Source organism: Lampris incognitus, chromosome 19 (assembly GCF_029633865.1).
Source record: "Lampris incognitus isolate fLamInc1 chromosome 19, fLamInc1.hap2, whole genome shotgun sequence".
Classification (NCBI taxonomy): Eukaryota; Metazoa; Chordata; class Actinopteri; order Lampriformes; family Lampridae; genus Lampris; species Lampris incognitus.
Genome location: NC_079229.1, coordinates 11,730,256 through 11,747,214, shown reverse-complemented (window position 1 = coordinate 11,747,214; position 16,959 = coordinate 11,730,256). Strand labels below are relative to the sequence as shown.

At 45.1% G+C, this 16,959-nt stretch overlaps 1 protein-coding gene across 2 annotated transcripts in view; it reads right to left on the bottom strand.

Annotated features, from left to right (window-relative positions):
- Window positions 1–20: 20 nt before the first annotated feature.
- plcd1a (phospholipase C, delta 1a) overlaps window positions 21–16,959 on the bottom strand; it is a 34,259-nt gene continuing 17,320 nt past the window's right edge. For both annotated transcript variants that reach the window (XM_056299292.1, XM_056299291.1), the window contains exons 5-15: window positions 16,580–16,808; window positions 14,989–15,190; window positions 11,705–11,849; window positions 9,090–9,242; window positions 6,877–7,026; window positions 6,584–6,740; window positions 6,279–6,395; window positions 3,932–4,110; window positions 3,525–3,660; window positions 3,147–3,296; window positions 21–2,259 (exon numbers count right to left, since the gene is read on the bottom strand). In XM_056299292.1, coding sequence (XP_056155267.1) covers window positions 2,168–2,259; window positions 3,147–3,296; window positions 3,525–3,660; window positions 3,932–4,110; window positions 6,279–6,395; window positions 6,584–6,740; window positions 6,877–7,026; window positions 9,090–9,242; window positions 11,705–11,849; window positions 14,989–15,190; window positions 16,580–16,808 — 1,710 coding nt within the window. In that variant the 3' untranslated portion in view covers window positions 21–2,167. The remainder of the gene's footprint in view (window positions 2,260–3,146; window positions 3,297–3,524; window positions 3,661–3,931; window positions 4,111–6,278; window positions 6,396–6,583; window positions 6,741–6,876; window positions 7,027–9,089; window positions 9,243–11,704; window positions 11,850–14,988; window positions 15,191–16,579; window positions 16,809–16,959) is intronic.

Sequence of the window (16,959 nt, the reverse complement as noted above, 5' to 3'; positions counted from 1 at the left end):
AGTCACACATGCTTGTCGAGGTTCTCCTTGTTGCTTTATTTGACAGCTAGTGCAAATGCAGTTAAGTCGAAAGCATCGCAGGTCTTGTTAAGAGTTTGACATAGAAAAACAAAAGTACTTCCAAAAAACCTCAAGGTGCTGTTCGTGAACATCAGACGATGAAAAAGACATAAAGTGTAACTATTAAAAATTGAGTACTTGTTGTCAACCCTGAAGAATTAACATGTTTTTAGAGGACAAACACTGAAAGTAGCTTGATATGCACGTGTTTCATATCAATAGTCAGCAATACAGGAAGTTATGGAACAGTTAGAATCTGAAAATCAAAAAACAAACTTTCTGTAATATACTGTGCAATCACAATGCATGCACAAACACATCCACACACACACACCCACACACACACACACACACACACACACACACACACACACAGCACACACCACATACGCTTTTCTCTCAACTGGTGAAATGTTTGCAGCTTGACACAAGGCAGCGCCTCCAGTGACCAACATGGTGTGAAACTTGGTTCTAAAATAAAATTGGCAAATCTTAGATCATTAAGACTATTCTTAAAAAAGCATGTTTCTTCAGTTACACTATAATAACTACACACTATGAAGCATTAGTTAAGCATTAGTAACTACTGAATTCATCATCTGTAAAGCATTTGTAAAGCAAGGCATGCACCAATAGTGAGTGTGTTAATAGATGTTTGACAAATACTTATTAATATTGCAATTCATGATTAATTCATGCACAAACGTACATCTAAATAGTTTGTTAATCACGTACTTACACTTTCTAAAGGATCTTATGATCCTTTAGACTTTTGTGAGTCTCAAGGTGGTGCTGGCCTTCCAGTCTCATGTGTAAATGCTTTGTAAGGCATAGATAGTCCTCACTTTAGATGAGCTCATACAAAATACTCCACTAACAACTAGTAACTACCCGAATTAGTCATTGATTGCAGCATTAGAAAGCATTTATAAACATCTATTATCTATCTATAACACACTAACCATTAGTGCATGTCTTGCTTTACAAATGATGAATTCAGTAGTTACTAATACTTAACTAATGCTTCATAGTGTGTGGTTATTATAGTGTTACCTTTTCTTCTGTAGTAAGAACAGACTAAAATGCAAAAAACATTTAACAAAAATTAAACAATGAATGCTTGTTGCTTTGCATAACAAGGCAATAGCCTTTTCAATGAGCATGTCCTCAACAAAGCTGAAGGTAGTAAGTGATATATCCCAGCCTCTGCAGGAAACGATTCACCTCAGACCCTTCAGAAGCCCCGCAGCCCGTACCCGCGCTGCACTTTCCCACCTCGTGTGGAGCGCCGTCTGTTTTTTTAACCATTAGTGTGTAGACCTTTATATTACACAATGTCCGCTATCCAAACCGCTTATCCTGCTCTCAGAGTCGCGGGGATGCTGGAGCCTATCCCAGTCTTTATTCACTAACCTCCCATTTCCGGTTTTCATCTCTTATGCCCCTTTTCCACTATAAGGTACCGGCTCGACTCGACTCGACTCGCTTCTGTGTCGTTTTCCATTATCGTAACAGTACCCCCTCGGTGTAGCTGGTCGTCATAGCGACGCCTGGTTTTCAATTTCAAAATGTACTTTTAAGATAACTCCGCTTCGACCGCTTCGGTATTTAAAAATGCCGGGCGATATCCGCGCATTGATGACGCGGTGACGCAAAATGACGCGGTTCTCCGACCAACCGGAGGTCTGCACTGATTTTGGTGCCCGCGCCAGGTTTTTTGGAGCCTCGACTAAGGTGGTACCAGAAAAGTGGTAACAGTTACCAAAATGCCGGTACTTTCCAGTGATGGAAAACGAAAAAAAGGGCGAGTCGAGTCGAGCCGGTACCAGAAAAGGGGCATTACTGACCACGTTTGCCCTCTATGCATAGTTTCTACTGCACATGCTCACTGGAAAAAGCTAAGAGCCCGCTGATAGAAACGTGTTATTCACTATCGTAAGTCAACAACTTATACTGGTCAAGGAAAACAAAGATGCTCCATGAACGAAAAACTCTGGAATAAATGCTCAAATATTGTTTGTTATTGTTTGTTTGCTGACGTGGCTTTAAAACTGGATAAGCTCCTTAACAGTTCTGTAGATGGCTGACGTGTCGGGGGGGGGGGGGGCTACTGGTCGTCCAGGAGCATGAGATGCACAAAGAGTCCAGCTGAACAGAGGACGTCTCCTCTCTTGTTGAGCAGAGGAACATGGCGGTACCCTGGAGGACAGGAGAGGTTCATGTGAAGATGATTCATAAATCACAAGCAATGCAATGTGAATCTCAAAAGTCATGTGAGTTGTGAAAAATGAAGACCTAGAACCATAGAAACGGCCACTAAATAAGAGAAGTTAATCTGTTTATTGAAAAATAAATACTCAGCAATTGCAATTTGGAGAAGAGCATGAACACAGGAAGCGGGAAAAGAGGCGATCAACACAACAGAGAGGATCTTGGCTGTCCAAGAAGGAACCATTTTGTTCATTCTTTCATATGACCACTTCATAATCTGTCATATAGCATTGGAGCCTTTTTTTTTTAATTTCCCCCCCCTTTTTCTCCCCAATTGTATCCGACCAATTACCCCACTCTTCCGAGCCGTCGCTGCTCCATCCCCTCTGCTGATCCGGGGAGGGCTGCAGACTACCACGTCTCCTCCGATACATGTGGAGTCGCCAACCACTTCTTTTCACCTGACAGTGAGGAGTTTCACCAGGGGGACGTCGCACGTGGGAGGATCGCGCTATTCCCCCCCAGTTACCCCCCCCCCGAACTGGTGCCCCAACCGACCAGCGGAAGCACTAGGGCAGCAACCAGGACACATACCCACATCCGACTTCCCACCCGCAGACACGGCCAATTGTGTCTGTAGGGATGCCTGACCAAGCCGGAGGTAACACGGGGATTCGAACCGACGATCCCCGTGTTGGTAGGCATTGGAATAGACCGCCACGCTACCCGGACGCCTGTACACGGAGCCATTTCTGTCCTCAGAAATCTCAACTCGAGGTGTTTTGCTCTCTATATATGACTTTGATCTCCTGTGTCAGTTCTGATATCACTGACATGACACCGTAATCTATACGAAGTGTGCTGGATTTTCTTACCATTCTGTATACTGCTGAGCGGCAGACAGTACTGCCCTATCAGGTCATTCTGGGACGTCGAGTCATAGTCCTCCACCACAAATCGCACCATGGCCAACTCTGGGACATGGATATTGAACCGGAAGTTCTCATTCCACATGGGGTTGAACCCTGCATGGATAGATAATCCATCACCTTTACTGATTATGGTTTTCTGAGATGGCAGTGTGACCTTCGCCATTGGGATGAGTCATAATTCATGTAGTGCACTGTCTGAAGTTAGGTACATTTTGCCTCTGGCCATGACCAAGTAATGAAAAATGCAGTTCTTTTCAGTTTAGTGGTTCGTTTTATGACTGTATGCACACAAATGTGTATGTTTGTGTGTGTTGCTTTCACCATTGTTGTCGATGTAATGTGTCTCCTTGCTGGTGTTGTCTGGTGGTACACCATAAATCTCCACTCTAACCAGGGGGTCAACAATTGATTTGTGCTTGTCCTTGTTTAGTTTCGGCAGCTGCTGGGCTGAGATCACCTGTTTTGTTGCAGATGCACAAAGAAACACACTCAGCTACACACAGCAACACAACTATGGGACAAAGGCAAAAAAAAAAAGTTGATTTCCCTGGCTGGATCAATGCACCACTTACAGCGCACAACAGAAAGATGAGTCACTTGTAAATATTTGAGATTGGAATCCCATTTAAAATGGACAAAGGTAATGTCTGAGTCTGAGCTAGATTCAGCAGCAATGCTGGCACTCATCTTTTAAGTTTTGGAGTTATATAGTTTCGAAATGATCTCACCATCACATGAAAGACCTTCTTCTTTAACCACGGCCCCTTGGTGAGGGAGATGGGATCAAACTGGGATGACAGGTCTCTCTGGAATTCTGGTTTCAGGATATAACCGCACATTCCGTTGGGTAGAAACCGTCCCTGGTTCAGGTCCATCTCCTTGGAGGCTGTTTGAAAGTTCAGTGCCACTACCAACCAACAGAGAGAAAGGTGGACTTATTAAAGCGATAGTCTCAAACTGTTTCATATAAATGAATGTTCATTTAATGCCCATCTATCACCAACTATGGTAAAACAATAATAATTCGGCTCCCTCTCAATTCATGAAAGCCTTTGCTTCTGAAGGCATTCGCATTTAAAAAAAACTGTCAGTAGGTCATCCCATCTCATCTCATCATCAGTCGCTTCTCCAGGGTCGGATCGCGGTGGCAGCAAGCTAAGTAGGGCACTCCAGACGTCCCTCTCCCGAGCAACACCCTCCAGCTGCTTTTGGGGGATCCCAAGGCGTTACCAGGCCGGATTGGACATATAGTCCCTCCAGCGAGTTCTGGGTCTGCCCCGGGGTCTCCTCCCAGTTGCACGTGCCCGGAAAACCTCCAAAGGAAGGCTCCCTGGAGGCATCCTAATCAGATCCCTGAACCACCTCAACTGGCTCCTTTCAACATGAAGGAGCAGCGGCTGTACTCCGAGCTCCCTCCGGATGTCCAAGCTCCTCACCCTATCTCTAAGGCTGAGCCCAGACACCCTACGGAGGAAACTCATTTCAGCCGCTTGTATCCGCGATCTCACCATTTCGGTCATGACCTTTGGGTCATGACCATAGGTGAGGGTTGGAACGAAGATTGACTGGTAAACTGAGAGCTTTGCCTTCCGGCCCAGCTCCCTCTTCACGACAACAGTCTGGTACAACGTCCACATTACAGCTGATGCTGCACCAATCCACTTGTCAATTTCCTGCTCCATCCTACCCTCACTCGTGAACAAGACTCTGGGATTCTTGAACTCCTTCCCTTGAGGCAACAACTCATCTCCAACCCGGAGGCAGCAATTCATCATTTTCCGGTAGAGAACCATGGCCTCAGACTTGGAGGTGCTGACTCTCATCCCAGCCATTTCACACTAAGCTGCAAACTGCCCCAGTGCGTGCTGGAGGTCACGTTCTGATGAAGCCAACAAAACCACATCATCTGCAAAGAGCAGAGATGCATGAGGTTCCCAAAATGGACACACTCCTCACCTTGGCTGTGCCTTGAGATCCTGTCCATGAATATCACAAACAGAATCGAAGACAAGGAACAACCTTGGCGGAGTCCAACACCCACCGAAAACGTGTTTGACTTTGTGCCAAGAATACAAACATAGCTCTCACTTTGGTTATACAAGGACCAGGTGGCTTGTAGCAACTGCCCCAGTACCCCATACTCCCGCAGTATTCCCCACAGAGTGCTGCGGGGTACACGGTCGTAAGCCTTCTCCAAGACCACAAAACATATGTAGACTGGCTGGTTAAACTCCCATGCCTCTCTCAGCACTTCCACAAGGGTAAAGAGTTGGTCCGTTGTTCCACGGCCAGGTGGAATCCGCATTGTTCCTCCTGGATCAGAGGTTCGACAATCGGTCCGAGCCTCCTTTCCTGCACCCTAGAGTAGACTGCTCAGGCAGTGTGATGCCCCAATAATTGAAGCACACCCTCTGGTCCCCTTTTCTTTTTTAGTCAAAATAGTGTTTTTTAGTTATTTAGCTTCTTTTTTTTTAGTGTCAGTATGACACTTTCAGCGAAAAACCTTAAAACTGAGCATATGAACCATGAAAGGAACTGACGCATTTTACTTCAGTCAGCAGTGATTGGGATAAGGATGAACCTCCTCTCTGGTGGACCAACCACAGAGAAGTAATAGATAGTCAGTTAGCAAAAGATAGTAATCTAACAACTGTGGACACTAAATGTTGATATCAACCTAACACACACTGGTAGTGGCCTGTCCAAACCACCAGACTTAGAAAATTATTCTGTTATTTTATTGTGTTTATATTACCCATCATCCGATATTATATATTGCCACAGTAGCATTATTACAGATTCACTTGCCCACATTGTATGTAAGGTAGTTACAGTAAGGACAGAGTTTTACCCTATATATTTTGTATCCTTTGGGTTTTAACTTTATATCTACATTTTACCTTGTCATGTATCTTATCATCTCTCTTTTTCAGTTGCGGAGAGCAACTGAAGGTAAGCATTTCATTGCACTGGCTGCTCTGCGACTGTGTAACTGTTGCACATGACAAACTTAAAGGCCTTGAACTTGAAACTTGATGCTTATAAGTGACTGAAATGCTCTGGATGGGAGCATACCTATCTGGCAGCCAGTGTTCCACATGGGCACGGGGTTGTAGTTGGAGGAGTCGGTCCTGGAGCCGGCTGGGTAGATCCTACTCAGCTTGTCCATGTTGTGGTGCATGAAGGCAGTGGCTTACAGGAGTATACAAAGAACAATTTCAATTTAAATACAGTCGCTTAACCCCACAAAGGGAGAAGAGGACACAACTCTGAACTGTTAAGCAGAACACAAGCCTAATTGTGTTGATGCAAGGCCAAGCAGCTCAGTTGTAGTAAATTAGACTACTAGACTTGTCACGGAGCACAGATGGCGCATCTACCTGAGGTGTCAGCCAGGTTAAAAGCTTTGCTTTCCTTAAAGGAGGACATCTCATAGAAGGCCTGGTTGTCTTTAGCATGCTCAAAGCCATTGAAATGGACACTCTTGCAATAGATAACCATGTCGGAGAGTTCTTTGGCAAGTTTAATCTTCGATTTCTGTCAGGACAAAGGATGACAACAGGGTGATAGATTAAAAATGACCAGTGTGCATTTCAGATTAGATGGTATTTAAAATGAACGAGCAGTGTTTTTTTTCCAAGAAACTAAACTGCCAATAAAGCGCTTAACCCACCTTAGCCTTGGCTTTCTGCTCGTTTTCCTTGTAATCCACAGCCTCGTCCTCCTCGGACACACTGTCATCCTCTATAGTGCTGTTGTTGTAAAAGACAGCGTCCAGTTTGTTCAGACGCTTTCCCTTGATAAGGAATCGCCCCTTCAGCTTCTGCTCAGAGAGATTAAACATGTGTGTTTACAAGCTGATATTCCAGCCAGGTACATTCAGGTCTAATGGATGGTGAAAACTGTTTTATTGGTTGATTCTAGAAATGGTTGAACTGTCGGGGTGTTATCAGAGTGTTGGTTGGGAAGATGGGGGAGATTCAGTGGCAGCTCATCTAATGTATAAAGACACTGTCTGCCTTGGAACTGTGTGTGTTTCAGCAGGCAGAGAGAGGCCCGGAGGCTGTATGGCAGCCCGGATGGTGTTGGTAGGCTGAAACCTACAAGAACTAGTGGAATTGTTGCTTTGAGCTCTGGCAGAAAGATTATTAGACTTAACTGCCCTGTAAAGGAGAACATTTACTGACTAACTAACATTTATTGACTTGGGCAAACATGGCGGCCCAGTGGTTAGCGCTGTCGCCTCACAGCAAGAGGGTCCTGGGTTCGAACCCCAGGGTTGTCCGACCTTGGAGTTGTCCTCTGTGTGGAGTTTGCATGTTCTCCCTGTGTCTCTGGTGGGTTTTCTCCGGGTGCTCTGGTTTCCCCCATCATCAAAAGAAACATGGAAGTTAGGGTTTATACTCCTCTCTATGCCCCTGAGCAAGGCAATGGGAAAAGAATTGGAGTTGGTCCCCAGGCGCAGCATGAAGGCAGCAGCCAATGCTCCTAGCTCCACAGATCACACCTACGCTGGGTTAATTTGCAGTAACTGAATTGCCCCACGGGGATTAATAAAGGAAACTTAATTAAGTACTAGACTTTTTAGGAAGTTTATTTAAATGAATCTTTCATGTCAAGTGTGCAGTTCTTTCATAAAACATTATCACCATAACTCAAAACTGGTCAATCTCTGACCACATACAAGTGGTAAAGGCATAGGAGCATATTGTTATTTTTCAGTTGTGAAAAGCATTGGTCAGGGGTAATTTCCAGTCACACCCTAACAGTGACCAATAAGAGAGGAGAGATTTGTTGCATAATCTATAATTATAATTTCACAGTGAAGAAAAAATGGTTAAAGCGTCCATCTCATGACTACTGTCTTTGATTTGAACTGCCTCATGAGGGCTTAGCGTTGGCACCACAGGACGATTACAGGGACTATTGTCTCTTCTTTTTGTTATGAGAGCCAGTCTTTTGCCGGTCCCCTCGGGTCAGTCATATTTGTCAGTTAAAATCACACTGGACCTCTCTACCAAAAGAGAACAAACATGGGTGGATGGAGGAAAATAACTCAGGTTAGCAAGTAATGAAAAAAAAGAGGGACAGAAAGAAAAGGCTGGGCTAAAGCACAGAAGCACTTCTGCAGAGAAGAAAGAAACATCAGAGAGAAATGGAGGGAGGAGGAGTGTAATTTGCACGAGGAAAAAATTAAATAAACGTAACTGCAACCAGCTGTGTGCATTCCACCTCGTGGAGGAGCATTAAAAAGACAACTCATGTTCCTCTGTACATGAGCTTCTTTCTCTCTGGCAACAGGCTCCGCCCACTGAGTCAGTGTGCATGAGCTTCTCTCTGGCAACAGGCTCCGCCCACCGAATCAGTATGCGTGGCTCCTCTCTGGCAACAGGCTCCGCCCACTGAGTCAGTGGACGTGTTCTCTCACACATCAGTGAGCCTCACAGAGACATCTTGTAGAGACGTGTCAGCCGGCCAGAGGCCCTGTGAGCGTGCTCAGGATGGGAGCCAGGAAAATGCAAAACTATTCATAGTCTGCTTGTTTACCGAGTTAGGGCCCTACCACATGCCAGCATGGGGGCAGGGAAACGGTTTTTAAAAGATGCGGTTTTAAATTATGTTGAGGCAAGTTGTTATGATCTACATAATGAAGATGGTCTTTGTTTTGATCACTTTGGCTTCTTTTCCCCGATCCATCTTGATTGTTGACAGAAGTAAACAGGAAAATTGCCAAACTTGGCAGAGTTCTGCAGTTTATTAGCTTGGGAGTTACAATTTCTTGGGCGGGGTGATTGTTTTTGGCGTGTCTGTTGGAGGCTCTGAGCTGTGTGCATAGTATACACTACCGCGTATAACTCGTATGAAAAAACACAACAAGACTCTGACCTCGGGTGAGGGGAAGTTGGTGGGCATGGTGTCTCCAAGCGGCTGTGTGAGCAAAGCGCTGCCCAGGATGGAGCTCAGGTGCTGGGCCATCATCTTCTGCTGCTCCATGCTGCAGTGGTTCTCCAGAGACAGGATCACCGGGTACTCCGTGGTCTGAGAGAACACACATACCACCCAGATACCATAAAAACACTGATTTTATGCCGCTATCTGTCGAGAAGTTTGATGCTCAAAGCCTTTACAGTACAAAACTGCGGGAAAGAAAGCAGGAAAGAAAGAACAGTCAGGGACTTTGTATCAAAACGGACAGAGCCAATTCTGTCAGGAAACTTTTACTCACTGCTTGCAGCATTCCCACTCTTTTTAAGAAATCATTTTCCAGGACTTTTAACTGGCATTTTCCATGGCTTCTGCTTGGATGCACTTGACAGCCATATGAATGATATGATGCAAGGTCACACTATTCAGTATTAACTATTAGTGGAAGCCTCAACACTCTCTAATGCCCCTTTTCCACTACATGGTACCAGCTCAACTTGACTCGACTTTTTCGTTTTTCATTACTGGAAAGTACTGGCATTTTGGTAACTGTTACCAGTTTTCTGGTACCACCTTTGTCGAGGTTCCAAAAGAACTGGAGCAGGTACCAAAATCAACACAGACCAGCTACACTGAGGGGGTACCAGTACGGTAATGGAAAACGACACTGCGAGTTGAGTCGAGTCGAGTCGAGTCGAGTTGAGCCGGTACCATGTATCGGAAAAGGGGCGTAACTGAACTGTGTAACTTTTAACTGGTCACTGAACAGATCATCCAAGCTTCAAGCACTGATGTGCAATCTCAGCATAAAAATAGCATAAAAATATGCTATTTCAACAGGTATGAATACAATTTTATAACCTTACTTTACAGTTCTCTATGGTCTCAATAATATTTAAAGGATATTTGATCGTTTTTATTGTTTCCCAAGTGTTTCCCATGACTGGAAAACTTGTCTGTGAATCTCCAGGATATGTATGCCCTGTACATACACTACCGTTCAAAAGTTTGGGATCACCCAAACAATTTTGTGTTTTCCATGAAAAGTCACACTTATTCACCACCATATGTTGTGAAATGAATAGAAAATAGAGTCAAGACATTGACAAGGTTAGAAATAATGATTTGTATTTGAAATAAGATTTTTTTTACATCAAACTTTGCTTTCGTCAAAGAATCCTCCATTTGCAGCAATTACAGCATTGCAGACCTTTGGCATTCTAGCTGTTAATTTGTTGAGGTAATCTGGAGAAATTGCACCCCACGCTTCCAGAAGCAGCTCCCACAAGTTGGATTGGTTGGATGGGCACTTCTTTGAGCAAATTGAGTTTCTGGAGCATCACATTTGTGGGGTCAATTAAACGCTCAAAATGGCCAGAAAAAGAGAACTTTCATCTGAAACTCGACAGTCTATTCTTGTTCTTAGAAATGAAGGCTATTCCATGCGAGAAATTGCTAAGAAATTGAAGATTTCCTACACCGGTGTGTACTACTCCCTTCAGAGGACAGCACAAACAGGCTCTAACCAGAGTAGAAAAAGAAGTGGGAGGCCGCGTTGCACAACTGAGCAAGAAGATAAGTACATTAGAGTCTCTAGTTTGAGAAACAGACGCCTCACAGGTCCCCAACTGGCATCTTCATTAAATAGTACCTGTTAGAGCCTGTTTGTGCTGTCCTCTGAAGGGAGTAGTACACACCGGTGTAGGAAATCTTCAATTTCTTAGCAATTTCTCGCATGGAATAGCCTTCATTTCTAAGAACAAGAATAGACTGTCGAGTTTCAGATGAAAGTTCTCTTTTTCTGGCCATTTTGAGCGTTTAATTGACCCCACAAATGTGATGCTCCAGAAACTCAATCTGCTCAAAGAAGTGCCCATCCAACCAATCCAACTTGTGGGAGCTGCTTCTGGAAGCGTGGGGTGCAATTTCTCCAGATTACCTCAACAAATTAACAGCTAGAATGCCAAAGGTCTGCAATGCTGTAATTGCTGCAAATGGAGGATTCTTTAACGAAAGCAAAGTTTGATGTAAAAAAAATCTTATTTCAAATAAAAATCATTATTTCTAACCTTGTCAATGTCTTGACTCTATTTTCTATTCATTTCACAACATATGGTGGTGAATAAGTGTGACTTTTCATGGAAAACACGAAATTGTTTGGGTGATCCCAAACTTTTGAACGGTAGTGTACATGTATGAGTACCGGCCATGCATGAGTACATACTTATTCATACATGTACACATGCTCATTGTTATTTGTTATGCTGCTGCTGCTACTACACCCCACCCTCACCCGCCTCCACCCCACCTGCAGGCTGTTTGGATCTGCTACTATGTGCCTTGTAGGGATCCGTGTGCCGTGTTTTTGATTGATTTCATGCACTCTGGGTGCAGTCTGCACAAAACAAGCAGATCCACTAAGCAGATCCAAAAGCTAAAAAATATCATATTGCAATGCTAATGAGGTGAAATATATAATTTTCCAGACACACCATTTGTCCCATCTCACATCACTATGTTAGCACTTGCTCCGAGCAGCCTGCGAGACCCTGCCCCACAGGTGACGGCACACATACTTTGAAGGCATAATCTTTGATGGCCTTGATGACGTCCTTGAAGAGCACTTTGGAAGTGAGCGTGTATCCGTGGTAGATAACGGGCTCGCCATTCGCTCCATCCCAGCAGTCCAGCTCCACACAGCGGCAGCTTTTCATCAGAGCTCTGCAAAGGCAATCCAAGACACGGTGACTGACAGTAAAGGGCGCAGACGGCAATGTCAAACTCTCTGTTTACTGCAAACAAAGCAAAGGAGAACAGGAAGTGATTCTGAACCCACTTGAGAGAGATGTTCCACTGTCATAACACTGCTGCTCTCTGTGTACAGAAGTTGGCTAACTACCGTGTTGACAGGAGCTTGATGACTGTGTTTTATAGATCTGTAATTGAGTCGATTTTTACTTTTTCTTTATCTGTGGGCTTCTCTCGGTCTGAAACAGACACATGCTTTAACAGAGGTGATGGAGGTCTGTAGCAACATCACAAGTACTCAACAGAGGTGATGGAGGTCTGTAGCAACATCACAAGTACTCAACAGAAGAGTCTGACTGATCTGTACATCACAAAGCTGTACTCAGGGTTTCAGACTCAGCCTTCTGGTTCAGACCCAGCCTTTTGGTTCAGACTCAGCCTTCTGGTTCCCAGTTCAAACACCACCAGATACTGCAAACACTCCTTCACACCCATCTCGTTGTTAAACTCCAGTAGAAAAAAGGTACTCTCAGCTTGTTTACTCAACCACATGTTTTACGTTGTTTTAATTATTAATTAACTTATTCGGGCTATTGTTTTTTTTACTCCATGTGTACATGTTGTATTTACATGCGTTGTGTTTTTTATCTTGCGTTATAACTGTTCCTACTGCTACCTCTACTGCTGTTACTACTACTACTACTACTACTACTACTACTACTATTCTATTACTACTACTACTACTACTACTGCTGTTACTGTTACTACGACCACTACCACTACTATTATTACTACTACTAGTATTACTACTGCTACTACTACTACTACTACTACTACTACTACCACTACTATTACTACTACTACTACTACTGCTACTACTACTCCTGCTACTACTACTACTACTAGTACTACTACTACCACTAATGCTACTACTACTACTGCGACTGCTACTACTACTACTACTGCTGCTACTGCTACTACTGCTGCTGCTGCTACTACTGCTACTACTACTGCTACCATTACTACTACTACTATCATTACCACTACTACTACTACTACTATTACTACTACTGCTTCTACTTTTACTACTACTACCATGACTGCTACTACTACTACTACTTTTTTACTACTACTATTACTGCTACTGCTACTACCACTAAGACACTGTCATGAGCAGACTCTCAGGGATCAGAGCAGGTCTGAGAAAGGTTAAAAATACTACACTTCTTTTGCCAGGGGGAAATGCTTTTGTCAGCAGTTTGAGTCCTCTAATCCTCTTTTACACCAGCTGTGGCAAATATTTGTTAAACTGGAATGCTGGTTATAGTGTTTGGGTTGGAGATTGGACAAGACGTCTGTGTAAAGGCCAGAACACACCAGCAGGCGCTGGCTGCCCCGCATCAAGGACGTTCCTACCCGGCTCAGCATAAAACCCCCTCACCAGCAGCATCCGTCCTTGAGTGGACACGCGTCTCACTTGATGCGTTGTAACTGCTGAGAAGACTGTTCTGTTTTCCAGTGCGGATGCTCCTTCGGGCTCAAATTCTCTTTGTGTAAAAAAGTGTTGAAGCAGTGCCATAACAGCACGTTCCGTACCGCACGCGTGTGGGCGGGCGATTCGTATTCGTACTACAGACGAAGGTGGTGAGAGTCATTTGACTCGGTGCTCTGCTGCTGTGCCGGTGTGTGTTCAGTTTAACTTGCAGTCAGCGTGGTATACTGGCTGTGTGAGATGTACATAGTACTACTGTGTAATGAGTAGTACTGTGTTCACAGTACATAATCACTATGTACTGCATACTGTACATCCATCCATCCATCCATCCATTATCCAAGCCGCTTATCCCAACTGGGGTTGCGGGGATGCTGGAGCCTATCCCAGCAGTCACTGGGCAGCAGGTGGGGAGACACCCTGGACAGACCGCCAGTCCATCCCGGGGCCGACACACACACACTCACACCTAGGGGCAATTTAGTAGGGCTGATTCACCTGACCTACATGTCATGGGACTGTGGGAGGACACCCATGCAGACACGAGGAGAACATGCAAACTCCACAGAAAGGACGACCCCGAATGACCTCAAGGTTGGACAACCCCGGTGCTCGAACCCAGGGCTTTCTTGCTGTAAGGTGACTGTGCTAACCACTGCGCCACCATGTCGATACGTACTGTATATTCAGGTTGTAATTAAGCATCCTACTATCAAAACACTGTGTAGACTGCAGTACACCCAAATGGTACACTGCATATCTGAATAACCTTTTCATCTCACATTGCAAAAGCCCCCACCCCTAGATTCTTACTACGTCCCTTACGGAGTTGCATCAATGGCAAATTGACAGCAAAGGCAGCCCGCTTGTTGACATAGAGGTGATTTTTTTTTTAGGGGGGGGGGTGGTTTCCCCCTTTTTCTCCGTAATTGCAGCCGGCCAATTACCCCACTCTTCCGAGCCGTCCCGGTCACTGCTCCACCCCATTCTGCCGATCCGGGGAGGGCTGCAGACTACCACATGCCTCCTCTGATACATGTGGAGTCACCAGCTGCTTCTTTTCACCTGACAGTGAGGAGTTTCACCAGGGGGACGTAGCACGTGGGGGGATTATGCTATTCCCCCCGAACAGGCGCCCCAACTGACCAGAGGAGGTGCTAGTGCAGCGACCAGGACACACACCCACATCCGGCTTCCCACCCACAGACACGGCCGATTGTGTCTGTAGGGACGCCCGACCAAGCCGGAGGTAACACGGGGATTCGAACCGCCGATCCTCGTGTTGGTAGACAACGGAATAGACCGCCACGTTACCCGGATGCACGCTCAGAGGTGAATATTACCAGTCGGCCCTGTGGCTTGCTAACCCCCACCTCTTATTTGACCAGCGAGTTCACTGACTTGTGACTAATTGCAGTCAAACTATGCTCACCTTTTCTTTCCTTTCTCACAAATAAATACGATCGATTTCTTGATAACATATTTAGAAATGAGTTTCAAGGAAATGGCTCAGACATATGTAGAAAATGTGCAGATATGCTAGCAGGCTAAATCATTTATCTATACAGGGTAGATACAATATTTCAGCTATAGAAAAAGAAATATATTGTTGGTCTTTGCCTTATGTAGGCCTCGGTGCTGCTGGGCCCTTTGAGCTGGTCCTCCATCAGGTAGGTGTTGTGAGAGGAGGAGATGTAGTAATGGTTGAGGGGCTGGCTCATGTCCTGACACACTTCCTTGTGCTGAGGGTTCAGAATGGAGCCCTCCTCCTGGTGCATGTACATAAGGAAGCCATCTTTGGTCATGTGCTTCTTCTGCTTGGCTGAGGGGACCGATGCAGGGATGGAGAGGGGGACAGACAAACGGATATACGGATGAACAGACAGAGACAGACAGAAAGACACAGACATGAGATGAGGCTATGAAAATATGCTCAGCAGCTTTAAAATTCCCTTGGGCTGTGTTCGTACTTTAGCGAATTAAGGGGGTCAGTCGCCACAGCCGGGACGCGAACCCGTGACTCCCACTCCACAAGCAACAACGTTAACCAATCGACTAAAGGGTCCGACCCGTTAGCCAAGGGCTACCAAGCCTATTCGTCCGTGATCGTTACAGTACTTTCCATTTTGTACCAGGACCTCCGGTGGGACAGCCAGCTTGTTCCCATACTGACTCATGACTATCAGTTTCTGGCAATCAGTGACATGAACTACAACCATCTTTTCCACCAACACTTTTTCCTACTCGCTCTAGCGGTGGTTCCTGTGTTAAACTGTGGGCTGCCTATGGAGTATGAAACCCAGTGTGATTGGTCAGCCCATAAGAAAAGCAGCTGACATGTCATGTGCTCCCCTCAACTGAAGAGAACGTTCCCATTTAGCAAAAAAGATGCCGACTGCAAGTCCACCTACACTACCCACCTATCTATCTATCTTTTACATTTTGTTTTAGTTTTAGCATTTATTCGATGTTCAAGTAAAGCAAGGCAGTAAACACGGCGGAGAGCAAGAGCAAGAGAAAAAGAGAAAGACATGCAGCAACGGTGCTTCGCCAGACAAGATCATAGGACATTGCAATCTGGCCTCAACCCACATCGGTGCCCTCTTAGCTGGTTGAGCCACTAGGATGCCCCCACTTTAATTTTCCAGTACAAGAAAAAAAAGGAGCTGGAAGTCGGAGAAAATGGAAGACCATAAACAAGTTTCCCAAAAAATACAAAAGATGAGCTAGCCTCGAAAAGTCAGCGCCGCAAATTTTTAATTTAGTTCATTATGGTCTGGCACAGCTCAACAAGCATTCGCTTGTGCTTGGAGCATCGTTAGTGGGCGGAGACCAAAATGACTTTGCAGGCGATTGGATCAGCCTTAAATCAGTTTGAGCTGCGAAACCCCATGACACAGAACTGGACCGCCACATTTCCAAACACGCTGCTCTGCTAGTAGTAAACACAACAACCGCAAGCAGTTCGGCTGATGCAGCTAGTTGTGTCTGTACACGGTTTCTGCTGTCTTAGCAAACGTCTTTAAGGGAACGAATTGTAGCACCGATGCTAGCCTGCAGTGCAATTGTCGTATTTTCAAAATATGGCGCTGCTCGCCATCATCATGTAAACCCTCCTCATAGTTTATTGACTGGTCTGGCTTCCGACTGGCGGGCACAATCAATTCTCAATGGACTCCCCCCAGATGAATAGCAGACGTCCACAGCCTACCTGTTTCGTCCAACTCGTATTTTTCGATAAGCCTGAGAGCGTCTTGACTAGAGGCTTGCTCTCGCTGCTCGTTGAGCAGGAAGTTGAGCAGGTCTCCGACACTCATCTGAGCCTCCTTCTGAGCGTACTTCCCGTAGATTACATCTATCTCCTCCCGGTAGGTCAGCAGGTCATAGAAGTGCTTGATCTCTGAACCTTCCAGGGAGCCTGACTGGGACTTGTCACATTTCTAGGAGAAGGGATAGTCGTCAATGAAGAGGTCGGTTACCAAACACGATTGTTTTAGTTGTCCTCTACACAAGTACAACTTCTTTTAGTTGCAGGCAAAGTGCAGAAAAATCCAGAAGAGATCATTTGCTTGACATTAAAACATTAGACCA